This window comes from Eutrigla gurnardus (genome assembly GCF_963514095.1).
Source record: "Eutrigla gurnardus genome assembly, chromosome: 6".
NCBI lineage: Eukaryota > Metazoa > Chordata > Actinopteri > Perciformes > Triglidae > Eutrigla > Eutrigla gurnardus.
In genome coordinates, this window is record NC_139920.1 from 12,888,538 (window position 1) to 12,908,565 (window position 20,028).

General features: G+C 40.3%; 2 protein-coding genes across 5 annotated transcripts; both read left to right on the forward strand.

The window, feature by feature from the left end:
- The first annotated feature begins 3,841 nt into the window (after positions 1 to 3,841).
- hps3 (HPS3 biogenesis of lysosomal organelles complex 2 subunit 1) lies at positions 3,842 to 17,320 on the forward strand. Of its 4 annotated transcripts, none has more exons than XM_084011699.1 (25): positions 3,842 to 3,932; positions 5,044 to 5,226; positions 5,338 to 5,409; positions 5,717 to 5,810; positions 6,009 to 6,082; positions 6,350 to 6,562; positions 6,759 to 6,828; positions 7,702 to 7,784; positions 8,250 to 8,364; positions 8,647 to 8,803; positions 8,909 to 8,991; positions 9,486 to 9,660; positions 9,946 to 10,027; positions 10,108 to 10,265; positions 10,448 to 10,549; positions 12,668 to 12,776; positions 13,153 to 13,415; positions 13,630 to 13,807; positions 14,022 to 14,255; positions 14,612 to 14,809; positions 14,979 to 15,182; positions 15,338 to 15,442; positions 15,651 to 15,857; positions 16,008 to 16,095; positions 16,505 to 17,320. In XM_084011699.1, the coding sequence occupies exons 2-25, from the start codon at positions 5,176 to 5,178 to the stop codon at positions 16,630 to 16,632; spliced, it is 3,243 nt and encodes a 1,080-aa protein (XP_083867825.1). In that variant the 5' UTR covers positions 3,842 to 3,932; positions 5,044 to 5,175; the 3' UTR covers positions 16,633 to 17,320. The 4 variants fall into 4 exon arrangements, with proteins under 4 accessions (XP_083867825.1, XP_083867826.1, XP_083867827.1 ...); XM_084011700.1 differs by having other exon boundaries at positions 8,650 to 8,803; XM_084011701.1 differs by lacking the exon at positions 10,448 to 10,549.
- Positions 17,321 to 17,468: 148 nt separating this feature from the next.
- LOC311015270 (uncharacterized protein) lies at positions 17,469 to 19,649 on the forward strand (the record flags this gene model as incomplete). The annotated part of the gene is made up of 3 exons (XM_084012397.1): positions 17,469 to 18,464; positions 19,145 to 19,315; positions 19,509 to 19,649. Exons 1-3 carry the CDS (start codon positions 18,330 to 18,332, stop codon positions 19,647 to 19,649), a joined length of 447 nt encoding a protein of 148 aa, XP_083868523.1. The 5' UTR covers positions 17,469 to 18,329.
- Positions 19,650 to 20,028: the final 379 nt, after the last annotated feature.

Sequence of the window (20,028 nt, forward strand, 5' to 3'; positions counted from 1 at the left end):
TCCTTTAATGCATCCCCCCCCCCCCACACACACACACACACACAGCTGCATTTCAAGCATGGCTGGACTTGCAGCTAATTAGCCACACAGCAGCAAACTTCTTATTTGTGTGTAATGCTAGATGACTTTCCTCACACTGCACCATAATATCAGCAGTTTTCATTTAGGTTGGATTTGTACCTCCAGGTGGTTTGTTTTTAATTTAAATGTTTTCTCTGATCCCAAACTGATTCAAATGTTCTCTCCGTGGCACATTTCCCCTGCTCTATTGGGTATTTAAATACAGGTGTCTCTGGGTTTGATTTACAAGCCCTGGGGGAAACAGTGAAATACTTTGGCAGCGTATTCTAACCCCATAAGATGTATATTGTCGTCACAATTTATCTCCTGTACTTTGTCCTTGAAGGATTATACTCTAATATTACTTAATCACTAGTCAAACACTAATTCATATATCCTAAAGATTTATTTAATCCTATAAAACAGTTTAGTGCCTTTTATTCGCTTGCTGCGTGGAACTTCATAATATTTTCAAAGCTGTGAGCCAACATGATCACTGTTTGTTGGCCGATTAATCATGTTGGATATGCAGAGAAACGTTTGTAAATCTCATCAGTGGGGTGAAATTCAGTACAATAAATTCTTGCTGCATTGTAGTTTCTTGGTAATAAATAACGGTGTGTTTTGTCATTTCCTCGACTGTTGAAAATACATTCAATAGTTTAAGGAGTGTGTTTAGACAATTTGCAATGTCACTCCAGGCGGACTTCAGCTTTAATGAAAAACGTGTATTTGACGTTAAATGATTGTAGCTTGGTGATAACAGCTGATAGATGGGAGAAAGTGAAAGGAGGTATAATTTGCATGACTCAGCTCTGAGGAAAGGGCATTCCTTCAGGGTGCCTGGCTTTTGCACATATTATAGAGAAGGTCCAACGTGGTAAGAGGACCCCCAGCAAAGAGGAGTACTCTTGCAAAACTGGCTTAAGTTATTTTTCCTTACTATTGCTTTTAAAAATATATATTTATCTGATTTGAACTAGGAAACCAAATGATGTTCAAGTTGCAAGTCAAGTGCATCCTACAAACGTGCATGATGCCAGGTGAAAGGCAGCGATGATAAGTGGGCTACATCTGAAATGTTTTGCAGCACTGTTGCATTTCTTTCCGCAAAAAGATGTTCATAAATCAAAAGGTGCCAAACATTGCTGTAAAAGGATGCGTCTTACCTTGTGAGAGTTGCAGAGCGACAGAGACACGAAGGCGGTGCAGCGGTCCGCTGCCTGCAGCCTGCACATTAGCGGAGGAGAAACTGCATAGTTGAGGTCGGAGCCCCGGTAGGAGCGCTGGGCAGCCTCCTTTTGGCACGTTGTACTGGTTACTGCAAAGTTTCAATCGGCGCATGACGTTACTGTCGTTGCCGTCGACACCTCTGATGTCTGCAGAAAGCAACAACCTTGAAGTACCTGTCAGCACGGAGGGGGAGGGGGGCGTAAGAGGGAGAGAGAGAGTATAAACGTGGCGCTAATTAATTAAGGCAGCAATATTTTGGAGGATTAAAGAAACGAATATGATAAGCTGGTATTGCACTGATAATGGCCTTACTCCTTAATTAATCTACAATGAAATTGCAATAAATAATTTAAATAATAAAGTTATTTTAGGTGAGTTTTAGATATAGGGTCTGTAGTCTTAATTCCCTGATTGTTCATGCAGTTTATAAAATATTAATTAAACCGCCTAAAAGCTAGCAGTAGACAGAGAACCCATAAAAATAATTAACGTTGCTAGCTAATCACATAAAAAAATAACAGATCCTTTGATATCATTTTTATTATTTAAAAAAGAAAAACAAAACATTATCTCAGCGTGACTTAGCGTCTTCGGTACTTTCCCGTTACTTTGCCGGTTTCCTCCATGTTCCTTTCAAACTAAAACACTTCCGTCCTCAAAGGAAGCTACAAAATAAAGGTCACAAACCAAAATAGACATGGCGAACCTTACACCTGTCAGAAGCTGGAATCTTTTAATGTGCATATTTGTACATGCAAATATGTTCATGTCCTGTCCCAACGCCATGCAAGAATTTGTTTTGGCGTCATGAACATCATGTGCAAACATTCATCTCCCCGACTGACTCTGTTGTTTTTTGCAAACTACTGCCCCCGTGTGTTATTTTTCAGCAACTGCGTCAATTAGATGTAAAATTGCGCCTCTATGCTGTCATAACATGCATTGGAGACCCTGGAAAGGCTTTTCCAATGTTCAGTGCACACCAAGAATTGCTGTGCCCCGTGTAAAATGCTCCCATAAATTCAGCAAAATGTGCATATAAGCAAGTTGATGAACTGATACACCTCATAAATTATATATTGTTTAATGTGTGTTAAATAAAAAATAAAAAATAAAAGTATCTACAAACAGAAATTCAATTTGAATGATAAACAACAAAATCATGAAAAAAGGAGGCACAAAAAACTCCCAAATTCATCTTCATCCAAGTCCACCTCCTGAGTTTGAGAATATATTGGAGTCAGAATTTTTTTAACTGACTTTATTGTACAGTAGTTGGCGTCACAAACAACATAACATCTGCATGCATATTTTGTCATGAAGCTACTAGAGGTGTAACGATTCATTCGATGCATCGATGAATCGATTGTCAGTCCTATAAATGCGTTTAATCGTATGAATCGTGATTCTTAATTTTGATTAATGTTTTAATACGTTTAACACACTCTCTCCCCTGCCAGCATGTAGTCTATTGAAAAATGTAAAAAAAAAAATAACAGAGCATTACATTTTTGTATTCAGCATAAAATATTATGCAGGACTACTTTTTTTATAGAATAAATATGTTAAATAAGTAATTCTGTGGTCTGTTTATTTTTTCACCTTTCAGAAAAATACAGATAGTCTCACTCACATTATTGCATGTTTATTTCATGAATATAGAATTTTGGTTACAAGTTACTGAATCGAATCGTGGTTTACAGAATCAAATCATTCGAATCGCTAAAACAACAACAACAACAAAATTGTCCTTGAATCGAATCACCAACTACTGTATCGTTAATCAAATCGCTGTGAAGCCCAGATTCACACCCCTAGAAGCTACATTATCCTTGACTGACTTCATTGATTGTAACCTACTGCACTGGTCTATTTCTTAAGTAAATACACACATACAGTACATATACACTACTACATTATACTATACTACATTCTACTTGACATACATACATGTTGGGTGGTGGTTATGGGACAGGTATGTGTCCGACTCTAGATAGGATATAGCCACAATGGCTGGATCATCACGACAAAATACGCCTAGATTCGAGTCCAGTCACTTTTTCGCAATCTGAAAGGTCTCAGTGCTCAACAGCTGTGAATATAATTCAATTCAAAAACTAATATTTTACGGAGGAAGTGGAAATCGGCTCAAGTAGCATTATTATTATTATTATTATTATTATTATTATTATTGTTATTATTATTATTATTATTATTATTATTATTATTATTATTATTATTATTATTATTATTATTATGAATAGCAGTAGTATTGTTTGGCCAGTTACCGTTGTTCGTCGTTTTTAAATGGGGCTCTCCGTTTATTATTTCATTACACACAACTGATAAAATATAAAATATTGTTAAAAAAAACAAACTTCACCAGCTGTTTACATGAAATCAAACCAAAGTGTCAAAAAACGGAAACGTTAAAACTTTCTATTGTGACAGCTCGACGGCAAGACAGCCAAAGGCAGTACGAGCAGGAATCTGAGCCAATGAGCATCGAGAGGGGGCGGGCTCTGCGATGTTGTGGTTGACGGTTCACTTCCTGCTTCACGGCGTGACATCAATAAAAGTGCAGCCGTTTATAGTGAAGTAGGAAAAGAGAAGGAAGCGAAGAACTGGCAGCAAAGCAGGTACTTCACACATATTCTGTAAAGACTCTGTAACATTGTCTGTGTGTTACTAAAGTGTAAAGAGCGAAAGCAACGAGGAAACGCGTTGATGTGAATTGAACGCACACCCTCTGCTGCTCACAAGACTGCGGCATGTGATATCGATTAGAGAAACACTAGACAGCCGGGGCTGCAGGGAAAGCTACATTTAGCTCCCTGTGATATACTGGTTTGAGAGCGAGTTAGATGCGTTGTTACATATGTTTTTGACTGAATAGGTCGACATGGTGATGATGTGTTAGAGGTGACTGTGGTGGAGAGGTTGAGCCTAGAAAGAAGAAGGTTTGAGTGATGCTTTCCTGTCAGTTGTAATACAGCTCTGAAGAATGAGTGCAGACAGTCCTTCCACTAGCTGTCAAATAAATAGTCAAGATGGTTGCTTCTGATTTATTTTTTTATTATTATTAAATTTCATTTTCAGTAAGTATCAACAAATTCCATTTATCTTCATCGTACTGGTCATGTGAAGTTCATACAAGTGTCTGAAAACCAGATGTGGCTGGTATTCAACGTGTGAAATCCTCCTCACGTGATACTTATACATTAATCACTACATTTAAAAAGCGGTTGTTTATTGATCCATCTTAAGGTTACTTTCTTGATTGTTTAGTCTTATGCTTTGTTTAACCAAAAGTAAAAAATCCCAGAATATCCAAGTTATTGGTGTATATGAAAAAGAATAGCAGCAGAAATCTTCTCTTCTGAGAGGCTGAAAACAGAGGATATTTGGCTTTTTGCCATCAAAATAGTTGCAGATACATTTTTTTGTTGATCGACCGGCAGCTTCTTATTGCATGTTAAATGGATGTTTCCACAGACATTGCAATCTAAATGGGAAATATCTGAAAATCACATGCGCTTATAACACGTGAACATGTCTCACATAAAATGTCAGAAAACTACATGCTTAAATGGCAATTTTCCACCTCTAGAATACTGTTCCTACCAGTAAGGGAATGTGTTTTATAATTATGTGAACTGACCCATATTCCTGTCAGAGAACCAAAAAGTAATTTCTTCATGATATCTAACTCTAATAAGGTTGTTTTTTTGTTTGTTTTTTCCAATTAAGCTAGGCGTCCTGCTGGACAAGGCCTCCAGTGAACCCAGAGGAGGCGGAAGAGTTTGTAGATTCATCAGCCATCAAAAGGACACGGGTTACATTTCTACCTTGGACTGAATCCTCCCTCCAAGAGGACCAATCATGGTTCACGTCTACAACTGCCATCCTTTCACTTCACAGCAGATCGTACAGGTAGGTTCATGCAGTCTACTGTGTTTTTACAAATAAATACTAATCATCATGGTTTCAAGTGCAGTTTTGTATCAGGTCAGAATGTATGTACCTTGTATCTCTGTGTCTCAGGTGGAACAGGAGCCTGGACTGGTCTGCTGTGGAGGAGGAGCCCTGTTTGTGGTGGCTACTGGAGGATGCAAGGTTGCCTTTAAAATATCCATACTTTTAAACCGTAGTCCTGTTTTTGATTTTATTTGTGGGAAGATAAAAAACTACATCTTTTATTAGTAGAACTTCTATTACCTCAATAAATGAATATCGACTAACTATTAAACGGCTAATATTAACCCATATACATAGATAGGGGGGTGTAACCTCGGAATAAAAATGCATGTAAATGCTGGTTGTGGGAGTCACAGTTAATCTTAATTCTTAAGATATAACATTTTGGGGATGAACGGTTTCTGCAGGCCATGACATGACTATGTTATAATGTGTTGGACTAAAGGTGGAGGCCTACAGCGTGGAGCAGGAGGGCTGCCCGTTCATCTGCCGCTTTGCCACCATGGGCACCGTGAAGAGCATGCAGCACAGCAAGATTGGTAAAAAAAAAAAAGTCTTCTTCTTCCTTTGTCAGCCTCCCATCTCTGCAATGGGAACTATACAATAATCAATCATAGTCTCATCGTTTATATGAGAGCAAGGAAGCCTTCAGTAGTATCGGTTACAGTGCGAGCTGCAGAGCAAAAATACATTTTAAACATCCTTGCTTTCCTTTCTCCTTCCCTGCCTACATCCAGGAGATTACCTGGTGACCATTGAGGAAAAGAACAGCGCCACCTACCTGAGAGCCTACACCAACTGGCGCTACCAGGTAGACACTGACCAGGGTCTTTCTGTCTCTGATATATTATACGCAAGTTTAATTTTTAACCATATTAAATTAAACTAGGAAATGGAATAAAAAAAAAACAAAATAATCTATAGTATAACGTCTCCCTCCGTACTCACTGTGGCATCAACATTAAACCTTAGCAGTCCAGTTTCCTGGTTCTCATCTATGAATGTGAATATGACGCTTTGTAGTTAGTTTATATCCATTTATTGTTCTGTACTTTTCATACTTATCCTTGCTCTGTAGGCGGAGGGAAAGGCCCGCGTCGGGGTGCGTTTGTTGGGGCACCTGCTGCGTGGAGCGTCAGTGCGGAGCGGAGTGCAAATGGAGATCATTGAGATCCCTCTGTCGGAGCGTCCCGTTGCTGTGGCGTGTTGCTCGGTAACAGGAGACCTTCTGGTCGGCTGCGAGAACACGCTGGTTCTGTTTGCTTTGAGGAGACAGAACCAGCAGAGCCTGGTAAGAGTTCAACTGCTAATCTGTGGATTTTTATAGATTATCTTAATTTAAAGACTTTTTTTTTTCATTTACTTAATATGGGGAACAACCTGCAACAAGTTGACATAGAAGCATGTTTTGACATTGTTACTCTAAACCACATAAGTTTGCTGTTGTTGAAGTGACTTAATGTTTCTTTCTCTGGGGGAAACCCCAGCAGAGTCAGAGCCAGCAGATCCTTCAGAGCACCTGGCCGAACTCTCAGCAGAGCTCCAGTCAGAGTCAAGGTAACTCAAGGAAAGTAACGCACAGTAGTGAATAATGTGTATTCCTGCTACCATCCCCAAAGAAGAAATGGAGATTAAATGGCTTCTGCCACTAATGCACATTGTCCAAGTGCATTATGTTTGGATGCTGGATTTAAAGAGTCCTATAGAAAATGGTCCTCAAAGGCATTGTGTACAACTGCACATGAAACGTGTGTCGATATTACTGTCTTTATATGAGGACATAGTGGACTTGGTCATAAAGGGTTTGAGTAACTACAGTTTTTGGTGAGGGGAAAACTGGAATGGCCATATTCACACTGGTTCCCTTACCTCTCACCTACGGATATAAACTCTTAAAATTGCATAAATTGGGTATGATGGGAAGGCTTCGAAGCCAATAAGCCCAATTTTTGAAACTTGACACTGTATGGAATGACCTATCAAGCCAAAAAATGGCTGCAGCAACTTATATAATTGAGCATGGGGATGGCTATCATATCACCCTTCTATCATAATGTGCTTAGCCGTTTTACACTTTGACAATTTATTTGAATGAATGAATTTGTATTTCTGATTTTTGGATAACAACTTGACTAATAGTGCTATGTTGCATCTTAACAAACTTATCTCCAGGTTCCCAGGTTTCAGTTGATGTATACCACTTATATGTGGCTTATACTGTTGACCTGCTATCTCACTATGGAAATTCAGCCTCCTAAAAAAGACAAAAGTTGCTCTATGTGGATCTCTAAGGGTTAAAAGTGAAGAATGTGCTCCAAAGCATAATCTGCATGACTAGTAGTGTAGCAGGTAAGGGGCTGTGCTGAAAGAATAAAGGTCCAGTTTGCTTGGTTTCCTGCTTGAACTTATCAGTCCCCTGTTTGTTTTCAGGTCAGACCTTAAGTTCAAACCAGAATTTCCTGGATTTTGAACGCTCAGTTATCCTGCATATTCCAAAATTCAAGCCTAAGCAGGTACTTCTTTTGAATCTTTTCTTATGCCTCAGTTTATTTTGTTGTATTTGCCTCATAATTAAATATATCTATCTTCAACACAGTCATAGCAGTAAGTAACGCACATGTACATGATTCTTTAAGTAAATATAATGCCTACAAACTGCTTCACATTTTATCATAAAGCCATATGTATAGTTGCAATAATAGAAGTCCGTTGTCCACATTGTGTTGACATTTGTTTTGCTGAAATACTTCAAACAACTGAAATATCTTAGTGATCTGCAGTTCCAACAATTATTCTTATTATAATTATAAGTTGGTGGTGTGAACTGTGCCTGGTGAATAAAAGATAATAAATAGAGGAAAAACCCTAAAGAGATTTTGATCATTTCACAGGAGATGCATTTGCTTTTGTTTCAAAGTTCAAACTATTAAAATTGACACCATGTGGCTTCGATTACTCTTGACACCTCTACCCCCTAGGTGGCGCTGTGTGGAGGATATGTGGCAGTGCAGGCGGAGCTGGAGGTGCTGGTTCTGAAACTGGATGCATCCTCTGAACCTAAAACCATGGAAGAATCATCAGGCACAAAGAACGGTCAGTGTGTGTTGCCGTCTTTAATGGCTGATGCCATCTGTGCATGTTTCTTGTTACGTTTACTTTACAGACTGTGAGACTGTACAATCAGAAACGTTTAGGTTTCTGAAAGAACATATTGAGTCTTACTACTGGAAGCTGAATGGGCTTGGCCGAAACACTCCACAAAGCAATTAATGACCATAGAGAGAATTCACTTCACACCTGGTTATCATCAAGCTTTAGTTTGCCAGAAGACATGACAGACATAATTTGTGTGTGTGTGTGTTTGTGTGTGTGTAGCAGATCATCTGGAAGAGCAAGCTGACTTTCTGGTCCTTCCGAGACACCAGGAGTTGCTCGGTGATCGGGCTAAAGACTGCAACATCCCTGTCAGCATAGAAAAGGCCGGGCTGGAAGACGGCACAGGACAATACACACTGTCCTATGTTCTGTTCAGGTGTGAACATGCATTTCTGGGGATCCGTTTGACCTTTAGACCTTCACACTGAGCGTATGTTTGCTCTGTGAGCTGTATTTAACGTGTGTCACTTCTGTCTTGCAGGCGTTTTACTCCAGAATTCTTCCAGGGCTGCAATGTGGAGGAGACTCAACTCCACTCCCTACAGCTGTACCCGCTGTTCACCAGTCAGTACAGCAATCCTGTCTGAGATGCAGAGACTCATATATGGCTGTTGTGTTAACGCAACATATGCTTTGGGTCTGTATGTCAGACCAGTGTTAATCGAGTAGTGAATGGAAAACTTCTGATCAAACCATTAATATATTAAGGCCAGTTGCACGTAAAGCCCTGAATAACATCCACTGCAATTCAGAGAATACTATATAACATTATAAAATGTCATCTTCACATTCTAGATCTTTTTACACGTTACCTTTCTTTCAGGAAAAAATAATAACAAACAAGAGTAATTTCTGTACTGGTAAACCCCAGAAGAACACTTGAGTTTCTTTAGTAAAAGTGTCTTAGTATTGGAAATGGGTGAAATTATGCCATATTCTTTCACTGGTTAAACAAGATTTTAAGTTGTAGGACTCCATAACTTACAACACAGCTGTGCACATGAATTGGTAACAGCATCGTTGTTTTAAATAACATACTTCTGTATTTCTTTCTCCAGGTAACCAGCCAGTGACTCTGGAAGAGCCATTATGCATATTCTGCTTCTTCTCTCTGCCCACTGCCGGCTACATGTACAGTCTGAAGGGCGGCGTCGAGCTTCTCTCAGCCTATCAGTATCCGGAGAAGGTCCTGAAGGCGGTGCTGACAGACCACCTGTTACACGTCATAACAAAGTAAGTCTGCTGTCTATTTGATATGGAAATCAGTTCATCTCATCTTGTTAAAAACGTCTCCATCCATGACTCAAGAAATCATTTCAACCAACGTAAATAGTCCGTTAGTGGAAAAACGTATGTATGTAAAACAGCAGACCAGTTGCACATGACCCCTACGACAGGCCTGTACTACTCGTAAATTGTGTTTATGACACGTACAAGTCATGATTCATCTCCATTCAAAGCCTTCATGATTTTGAGCCTCAGTAAGTGTGTGTCTTGATTCCTGTGTGTGTCTGGTAGGAGTGCCTTGCAGTGTTTCACAGTGCGCTGTGCAGCAGTAGCAGCCAGGATTGAAGACCCCTACATCGACACCACCATGAAGGTGTGAGGCTAACCTTAACACCTTTGTTTTGTGGCCTCAGTGTGTGTGGTTCAGTCTCACCGCTCTGTCTGTGCTTGAAGGCGTGTCCGCCGTGCAGCCTAGAGGTGTGTGCGCTCAGGATGCAGCTGTTTATTGGCCTGCGCTCCGTCTGCGTCTACGGCCGCCATGTTATCCTGCTCTCCACCGCTGACACGGAGACACCAGAGGAGCCTGAACGCACCCCACAACGCAGAGGCTTGTAAGAGACACACACACACACACACACGAATATGATATATCATACGCCTTTTATAAGCTTCATTGGACATGTCATCAGATGCCTCCCTATGGGTACCAGAATACTTGATCAGCACTGGTGATGTGTGTGCAGACATACATGCATATAAACCTGGTTACTGTGTGTGTATGTCGTTATTTTAGCGAGTTGAAAGATCACACCATGCTGACTGGTATTCTCCTGGCAGTGGGAATCGATCCCGCTACCACGCCGGCTCTGGAGAGCCTTCTGTCACGCCCCTTCCTGTAAGACGAATCCCAAACCCCCCCAAACCCCAAACCCCACCACAGTCTCAGTTGTCACTTCTGCCAAGCTGCAATGCCAGGAAAAATTGTAAATTAAATCCTTATATTGGTGCATATTTAAAAGGGAACCTTGATGGTTTGATTCTATTTAACCTGAAATGTCACGGAACAAAGTCGTTGAAGCACTTTTTTCCTTTTGTAGAGAGAGAGCGACTAAAGGTACTACATCATTAATTATTTTTGTATCATTTCAGAACTACATTCTATAATTATTAAGATAATCATCTTGTCCAGTAATTTCACTTTACATGACCTTTTGTATGTATATGAGGAATGACAAACTACTAAAAATTTCACTAACTGCTCACTTTTTGATGATATTTCACAGAATCCATTTTTTGCATTCAATAAAAAACGTCAGGAACATTTTATTTCTTGTATCAAGATTTACTATATGCAATGATACTTGTACTTTCAACCCGTAATTAATGATGTGAATTCCTGCCTGCCTTTGCAGCTTGGCCTTAAATTGACAACACTTCCCATTGTAGTTCCTAAACCAATCCAACCATAACCGACCTAACTGCCCTCAGTCTGTGTGACTTTTTGCTCACAAACTAATTATCTTTGGTCAAAGTAATCCAGCTTTACTAGATCCCTGGTTTCTTGTAAACCCTGCACGCAATATACCTTATATGTTCTTGTAGAAATGATTTCACTAGTGGCATCTTCTCCAACTCTTGCGCCAATAACTGCAGATACAGAGAAGTATTTTAGCCTTTAGCATCGCTGTCGTCCGTGACCCCCTCACCGAGCATGGACCCTCGCAAAGCCAAATATCAAGTCTCTAGAGAGTCCATCCATAAAGTCTCCCGCTGAGCAGGGTTTTAAAGCAAGCTCAAGAGCGCTGATGAAACACAAATCTTCCAACCGTCATCACTGTTTTCTGCTTTAACTCTGGACGTTTTAAAAGACCAGAATGATGCACACAAGACACAAAGAGATTACCCATTATGCCGGGAGCCCCAGACTACTTGTTTACCATGTTAACCTGTTCACTAACGGTTCACTAACTGTTTTTCCGTTCATGTGTAATGCAGTAGTATGTCGTTTTAGGTAGTTGATGTACTGTTATATAACAATTGGAGAGAATTACACAATACACAAGCCAGCCATGAGTGCAAATCTTGGTCAAACTTGAATAAGCTGCTGTTCTGAAAATAAGATGCCATGTACTGAACACAATATGTAATAATTTTGTGAGCATCACTATAAAAAATAATATGTTGGAGGTTAAGTTAAATATTGATTAAACATTTTAAAAAGGCAGAAGAGTGAGCTGTGCCTTTTTGGCACAAATGGTAAAATATGTCAAATAAAACCAAAAAAAGACGATGAATATCCTCCCGTTCAAAGCAACCTTCAAAGCTTTTAAGATTAGGCTACAAGGAAAATATCAAATCAACTAAAACTGATTTTCTTCTGTTAAAAACTTTTAGAAACCTCTATAAATGCATACATTCATTAGTATTGCATGTACAGCAAGTATTTTTTAATGTACATTCATACACTCTAATTCTGCTTTATTCTGTCGGGAAACTGTTTCATTCTTTGCCATTTTTTAAAATGTTCAATACATATTTTTTAACTGAAAGTGTAACAATATTTTTTAGTGATGCTTAATCTGATAACACAAAATAAGATCAAATATTCTATTCATTACATGCCATCAGCAGCTGATTCAACTTTTGACCAGAATGTTTCCACAATAGGAACAAAGAATGATGGGAAAGAAACCTAAGAAAAGAGCAACAGCAGTTGTTATTGTATATATAATATAATCCTATAGCTTCTACATGAATTTACATAGGAAATGTTGAGACTGAATGCCAGTTTATAGAATCCACACTTGAGCCAAGTCAACACACGTTTACGTTTTCACTCAACGTCCTGTCGTGTTGACAACAGTGTTTCCATGAATCATGGGTAATTCATTTGAACAGTCTGCAGGTTTTGAGATCAGCTGATCATCTACTGTGTGGGATAAGACATTAGGATCTAGCTCATCTTTCTGTTTAATTATTCGTTTGCCCCCCTGTGTCTAACCTCTGAACTCAGGAGCAGGAAGTGGACGATCTCTTCTCCCAAAGAAACCAGCACTGCAGGACACGGATGGAACCTCTATGTGGTCGACATGGTCTCGCCCCTCACTCTTTACCGAGAGATGGTATCACAAACATTCATTCACTTTGAAAAAGCAAATCCACTTAGTCTCAGTGTCTGCTCCTGTGGTTGTGTACTTGTGTACTGACATTTATATTTACAATTACTGATGATCATCATGCACGTTTATTTTAACTAGTTTAAATTAGAAATGATTAAGTTTTAAATATTTTCCAAGATCAGGTTTAATTTTTCTAAATGACCTGCTTCATTCAGGAATTCCTACAAATACTTGCCAAAGGTTTTTACTTAGTTTCTTCTTTCTTCTGTAAGAAAGTATGGCTTTAGAACTCGAGGTGAGAAACACATTTTGCACCCTGCAGTATGTGAAGCTTACTGTTTGTATAAACTGTATGTTTCTGTACACTCGCCTGTGTCAGGTTGAATACAGCCGGCAGTATGCGGAGACCAACCCACAGGCCCAAAGCCTGCGACACCTCCTGAGTGAAGCTCACCTCCTCCTGCGCGCCTCCTTACTCCAAACATCAGAGCAGCAGCGGAGCACGGAGGATGACCCTGCGGTGTCTCTGCAGGCAGATACAGACGGACCAGCCGACAAACAGACGGCTGAACGGACGGATGGTCAAGAACTGGAGGAGGCACTGAGGCAGAACTGTGCACAGCTGGGAGACTGTTTCAGCAGGTAACACAAACACACACACGACTATTTAAGTGGTTTAATCCCATCATTGTTAACATAAAAGAGTAATAGTGGAAGGATGAGCATATTAGTCTCATATATGAAAGAGATTTTGTTGATACATCTTAACATAATATGTATTTACTTGATCATTATAGTTGTTTTCTGTTGATAGACCAAAAGATATTTTCCTCAAAATGATTTTCTATTCTGACAGGAGCCACCAGAACGACTGCCACCTGGCTTTGCCGTACTACAGGATGTCTGGTCTGTCAGTGTCAGAGATCATGGCCAGGAACCGCCCGCTTCCCAGCAGCCCTCACTCCTACGGCCCCGGCTTCCTGTTCTATCTGAAGCATTTCCTGTTTGAAGAAACAGAGCAGATTCTCAGTCAGGTACACACAAGCTTATTAAAACCATACAGCTTTGCATGCTGCTTGTCTCATGCAAGGCTGTATAACGTACTGTATCATTTTTAGATTCATCGGTTTGTCGGCTGTTTTATTTGTATTCCACAACAAACCTTTTACCACCAGTTCTCCAAAATAAGATAATAAATACACAAGGAACTAAATAAAAAGGAAGAGTTGATGCATTATCTTTCTGCAGGAGGCAGCTGATGAGGTCATCAACATTTTCAGCCAATCAGAGCCCTCACAGCTCGTCAGCGTGTGCGCCAGCCCCTCCATGATAAACATCAGTCCTGCCCAGACGCTGCAAATCCTACAACATCTGGAGGACACAGCTGGGGTGTCTGTTCTTCTGACGACCACCATGGCGACCATGATGCTGCGTTTGGACGACATGCCCCAATACACGCAGCTGATAGAAAGACACGCTGAGGTTAGACGGGACGGGGGATGTAGTGTGAGTGCGTTCAGGAACGCTTCCTAGTTGGAAAAGTTGTGTGAGTGTGTTGCTATTTGTACAGTTTGCATTTGTCTATATCCTGATGAGAAATACAATTGTGCATGTGGAATGGTAGACACTTTAACGTCTAATGTCAAACATTCAATCAGACATTCTGATCTCATTTCCTAGGTGCCACTATCGTGCCAAGTTACATTTTGTACATTTGTTACTTGACACTTCTTTGTTTGATGTTTTTGCAAAGATCTTTGATCCGACGGGGACAATGTGGAAAAACACGTTATACAACATGTAGGAGTCAGTCTGACGGACTGCCTGTTTGTATTCAGATGCTGGTGGTGTACGGGTTCATCGAGGAGCCCAGGCTGTTGGTGCATGGCGGAGGTGGATGCCAGTACAAGCACGTCCATCCCACAGCATTGACTCGCCAGATGGCAAAGTCCCAACCGGGTCTGCTGGTGGCGGCCATGGTGGCTTTACATGAAAACAGCAAACTCCAGCTGGAGCAGGCTGATCACATATTCAAGGTGTGTGTGTGTGTGTGTGTGTGTGTGTGTGTGTGTGTGTGTGTGTGTGTGTGTGTGTGTGTGTGTGTGTGTGTGTGTGTGTGTGTGTGTGTGTGTGTGTGTGTGTGTGTGTGTGTGTGTGTGTGTGTGTGTGAGAAGAATGGCAGCAAATACATGTGTTTGTTTCTAGGAGCTGGGCTGTGAGAATTGCTTACAGGTGGATTTCTGGGAGGCGATGCTCATGGCCTCCTCACAGGAAACTGTTATCCAGGAACTTCTGTTCCGCCTGGCATCCATCTACATCGACCGACTGACAAACACAAACTCTGATACGCACACCAACGGACCACACACACCTTCAAGTCGCAGGCCGTTGAAAAGCGCTGACGATCTGGTAAAGTAGCTAAAACTGACAGCAGCTGTTTGTTTCATAGCAGGTCAAGTTTCCAATATCATCTTTTTATTTTCTGACGGACTCCCGTAAAATGCCTCATGATGTTCAGAAATCATTCTCATGCACTAAGAGACCTCCGTGTTTGTGTGTCTTAGATAAACTCCTGCTCCCATTACGGTGCTCTGTACCCATGGCTCACTGTTCTCAATCCAGCTCACACTACCAGTTCCCAACACCAGGAGGCGCTGTTCAAACTGCAGGTAATCTGTTTGAAAAAAAGACTCACTCACAGACACATCTTCCCACAAAGTCCGTCAGGACTTATTAGACTCATACATATGCATACACCACTGAAATAACAACAATAGAGCCATGTTTACTTATAGAAAACTACATGCATGCAAACAAAGTCCCTCTTTTATCTGTCATTGTCCTGTTATTTTTATTCCTGCATCTGTTTGTCTCCAGTCCCTCCTGTGTGGTCCATCCCTGTCTGTAGGCTCCATCCTGCCTCTGATGGAGCAACTTTCAGAGGAAACCTTATGGGGCTTCAGCTTGCACCTCCTTTGTGCCACCAGAAGGGGGCAGTACGACCGCAGCATTGAAAAGCTGTTGGACCGATGTCCTCAGGCCATCATCGCCTATGCCAACCACCAGTTACAAGAGTGTTATTTGGTTTGTACTGAGCTGTAGCCTGAACTGTGAAGAGTGACATTCTCGCCTTGCCCTCTCTGTTTCATGCCTGTTTGTTTTGTATATATTCTGAAAGTCACACCCAGGGATTATCAGAAGTACTACCCTGTCTGTCTTGTCTAATCCCTGCAGGTGTTATGGTGGCAGAAGCTGCTACCGGAGCTTTGCAATAGGACGAGAGCTGCTGCAGACAACAACATCCTATTGGCTGCCCTCAAAGGTAGAAGCTTCTCCCAGAATGAACTCTTGACATAGTTTTGACAAGAACAACATATATTTACCATGAGTCATTTTTGACTTGACATTGGCCATAATCTTAGTGTAACATTAGTATATTTAAATTTGACTACGTTTTAAGCCAACAGGACAGATAGGTACAAGATTCCCTTTTCCATCACCTCAAGTTTGTTCCTGGCATTAGGCTACAGGGAGAGTTTGAAACAACGTTTAGACCTTTAGCAACAAAAAGTTGCATTGTTGGTATATATAATATATATAAAGATATAATATAGGCCCCAGGGTTTGACAAGGAACAATAGTGCATGGGGTAGCAAAAAGACGAGATCTGTGCATGAAACTGGAACGGTCAGAACGTTGAGATCAGCTGTGATATTTTGATGTGCCAACAGAGACGCTGGTTGTGGTTGCCATGGAGACGAGCCCCACTGAGTTCTTGGAACTGATACCTGATGACGGCACGGCCTTATACTTTCTACCTCACCTGTTGACATGTAGTCAGAGACACCTGCTGGCCTGACGACACACACACACACACACACACATTCCTGGGTCTCTTGACTCTATGCTGTGAACAGCACTTTGTTTGGTTTTTGGTTTCCATGCAGGTTTGCAGGAGCAACACAGTCCAGCCTATATTTCCAACAAGCTGGATTTTTAGTTAGTCCTTTTCAGTCAGTATTGTTTTGCATTTCTGAGTTTTGTATATTATATTGTAATAGATTGCCTTTTTTGTAACGCTTAAAAAATATGTTTGTAGCTAAATGTGGTCCATACTGTATGTGGTGAAACAAACGTTAATGTCTAACTTTATTTTTATTTGATACATTTGGTAGTCCTAAAACTCGACTTGGAATTCCTAAACCCAGGAATTTGTTAAGTTTAAAGCACTTAAAAGCTACAGGGCCCATCACCAGATTTATGTCCTCAACATTTTTTGTTTCAGTATATAAAAGAGAATAACCCTGAAGACTTGTGTGTTGTTCTCCAACTCAGGTAACCTTGGAGTTTGCTATAGTGCACCATCATTTCACAGGCGTTGAATAGGAGAACATTTCATTGGGTCAACAGTTACATTACGATGCAAATACCTCGACAGATATCAGTCACCCTGTCTCTGTGTAATTTATATTGCCACTGTTGAATGAAAACCATGTAATGTAAGTTTTTACTTTCAGGAAGTGGAAAATGTTTGTCACTCAAGCTGCAAGTACTTTGGAATTTAGCCAAATATATCTTATCAGTCCACCAACATGTTGTGTTACTGGATGTATTCTTCCTCGTAACTTCCTGCTATACCCGTTTCTTGCAGGTTTGAGTTTGACTGCATGAAGTTGGTTAAAGCCAAAGATTTCTTGCGCCGCTGTCAAGAGTTTACTGACATTTCGATTTCATCGTTCAGTGTGTTTGTTTAGTTACCACAGTTTCACCACAGTTTTGTGGTGTGACTTGACAAATACTCAGTTTACCCTGGAGAACACATGATTAGATAGTAGATCTCTGTGGTGTAGTATCTGCTCCTGCTGATGTCTGCAACCTCAGTTAGCTGCTGTTTTGGGCCGTTTGAATACAAAGGTCAAGAAATGTCCTACTTTTACCTGACTACCAAACACATTTGAGCTCAATCAATTAATGAAAAATGTTTTTTTAAATGTATATGTTAGTATTTTGGACCTGGGAGTACTTTAGGGACCGCTATTGGGATAGTGTCATGATTAAAAAGTGACTTAACCATCAGATTACTCATGAAACAGGCCACAAAGAATGTGTGGAGAAGTTGATTAATGACATTAATTCTGTATTGTGCCTCTTTAATCTTATTAATTAACCTTCTGTAAACTCCAATTGGCTGTCTGAAGCTTAAACACTTAAATGAATTATGCAGAGACTGGAATCAACAATTTAAAACCTCCAACAACAACAGGCAAACATGAGACTCTGCAGAACCAACCCGTCATTTCACAAACCTCTCAACCAATCATAGCTTCAGATGAGTCCATAGAACCAATCACATCCGGAGAGCACAACTCTGAGTCGCTGATAGATCACAGCTTGAGTTAATAAGAGCTCAGCTGTTTGGACATTTGGAAGGCCTGTTTCGGGGTGGAAACTAGAAAGGCAATAGAAAGCAGTGACAGGCACGAAAACAATCAAAAGGGACAAGGGATCAAGGAGATAATAATTTAAAAAAAAAAAAAGCTTTTTGGATCAGAGAGGATGACGCTGAGTAATAGGAAGGCAGAGTTGCTGGCCATCACAGAAAACATAGAGATGGAGCTGTTTTCTTCAGAGGAGCCCTGCGTGGCGACACCGACACAGGAGGAGGAGGAAGAGGAACAGAGCTCTGACCAGGTGTGTCTTCAGTACCAATGCTTCTCAGAATACAGGTTGAACTCTAAATCAAATCTACAAAAACAAGACTCTGGTAGTCCTCAGACTGCCACTCTGTGTTATCAGCCTTGTCTAAGTCACGGAGCGTCCAAATGGCCTGCATGTAAATATTAGTGCACATGATGTTTTTTTTTTTTCATTTATAGATGTGATCTATCAGAATCTTTAGTGGACTGTGGTTAAATGGAGTGACACTAGATGCTGCTGATCCCTAAGAAATTAATCATTGTAAAGGTCATGTGACTAGTCCACATGAGGCACCCCAGAGTCTTAGAATCTCCTTTTGATTAAACCAAGTACTGAAATTAACATTTAATATAAATTAATTTGAATCCCATATAAACATTTTAGTAAACAAGACAAGACATTATTTACATATAAAAAGAGTTCTTTGTCTTAAGGGGTCACAATGGTGGGAACCACTGCTCTAGGGATATAACATAACATTTTAAATACCACATTCTCATACAAAGTGTTCACACAGACTGAATACATTCTAGTTCCCAATGAATGGAAATGTTATGGTTTTTCTATAATGAAAAACAGTTTTGCATCTAAAATATCATGTCATTCTTATGGAGCATCATTATTTTCGTGTGCATTCCCAGTAAACATGTTCCTCTTTCTATTCTTGAACCCAGAGACACCTGGATCATCCTCTGGCCCCCGACTGTGAAGAGGAACCAGAGACAGAAGTCCAGACCCCACCCAGACAGCAGACCAAGCCAGAAACGGAGCCTCCCGTCCAGACGGAGGTCCAGCACCACACCTCTGTCCTAGTATTCATGGAGGAAAGTGAGATAGAAATGGAGGTCAGTGAATATGAGGGATATAAGTAGGTATGTATGTAAATAAATAAATAATTAGATTTAGCAACAATGCAAAGCGTCCCAAATGGAAATGACGGCTTATGAATGAAATGCAAAGTCTGGCTGTATTTAGCATGTTTTTTTTTTTTTCTCAATCATATTCACCCATGTTCCTGCTTTCTTTTCCTTCACGTAGGTGTTTCCTCCCCTCAAAGTGTCTGAGACTGAGCTAGTGGATATTAGATCATGTGATCCTTCCATTGTGACCACGGTACGTCGCCCTCTGGTTTTATTTTATCTCCTGATCAGCAAATCACAATCAATTTCAGCAGGGTGACGTGTGTAAACATTGAGCCATTTGAATGATTGTCGCTGAGACCACTGAGCCCCTTCCATCTCAGGAATATGAAACTGTAGGTTAAACACAGGTTTGTTGTGCACTAATCATATTTTTGGTTATTTTCTAATGAATGTTTGTTCTTGTTGTCTGTGGCCTGTTTTATGGATTTGCTTTTTTAATTGATTAATTGATGTAGTGTGCAAAATGTCAGCAAATTCCCTGAACCCAAGAGGTCACACTCGTAGCAAGATTAGATTTATATCAGTGTGAGTTTGAACCCAAAGGGGGCCATTTTAATGATTCAAAATGGAAATTGTTCATGATTGTGATAAGTTGATTCATCAATCAATAATTTAAACTTTTCCTGGATGGTTTT

Bases quoted from the DNA above. Each gene is read 5' to 3' on its own strand.
- hps3 (XM_084011699.1), top strand. From the start codon at position 5,176: ATGGTTCACGTCTACAACTGCCATCCTTTCACTTCACAGCAGATCGTA. The intron at 6,083-6,349 runs GTAGACACTGAC...CTTGCTCTGTAG, and splicing joins ACACCAACTGGCGCTACCAG to GCGGAGGGAAAGGCCCGCGT. The intron at 8,992-9,485 runs GTCAGTACAGCA...TTCTTTCTCCAG, and splicing joins GCTGTACCCGCTGTTCACCA to GTAACCAGCCAGTGACTCTG.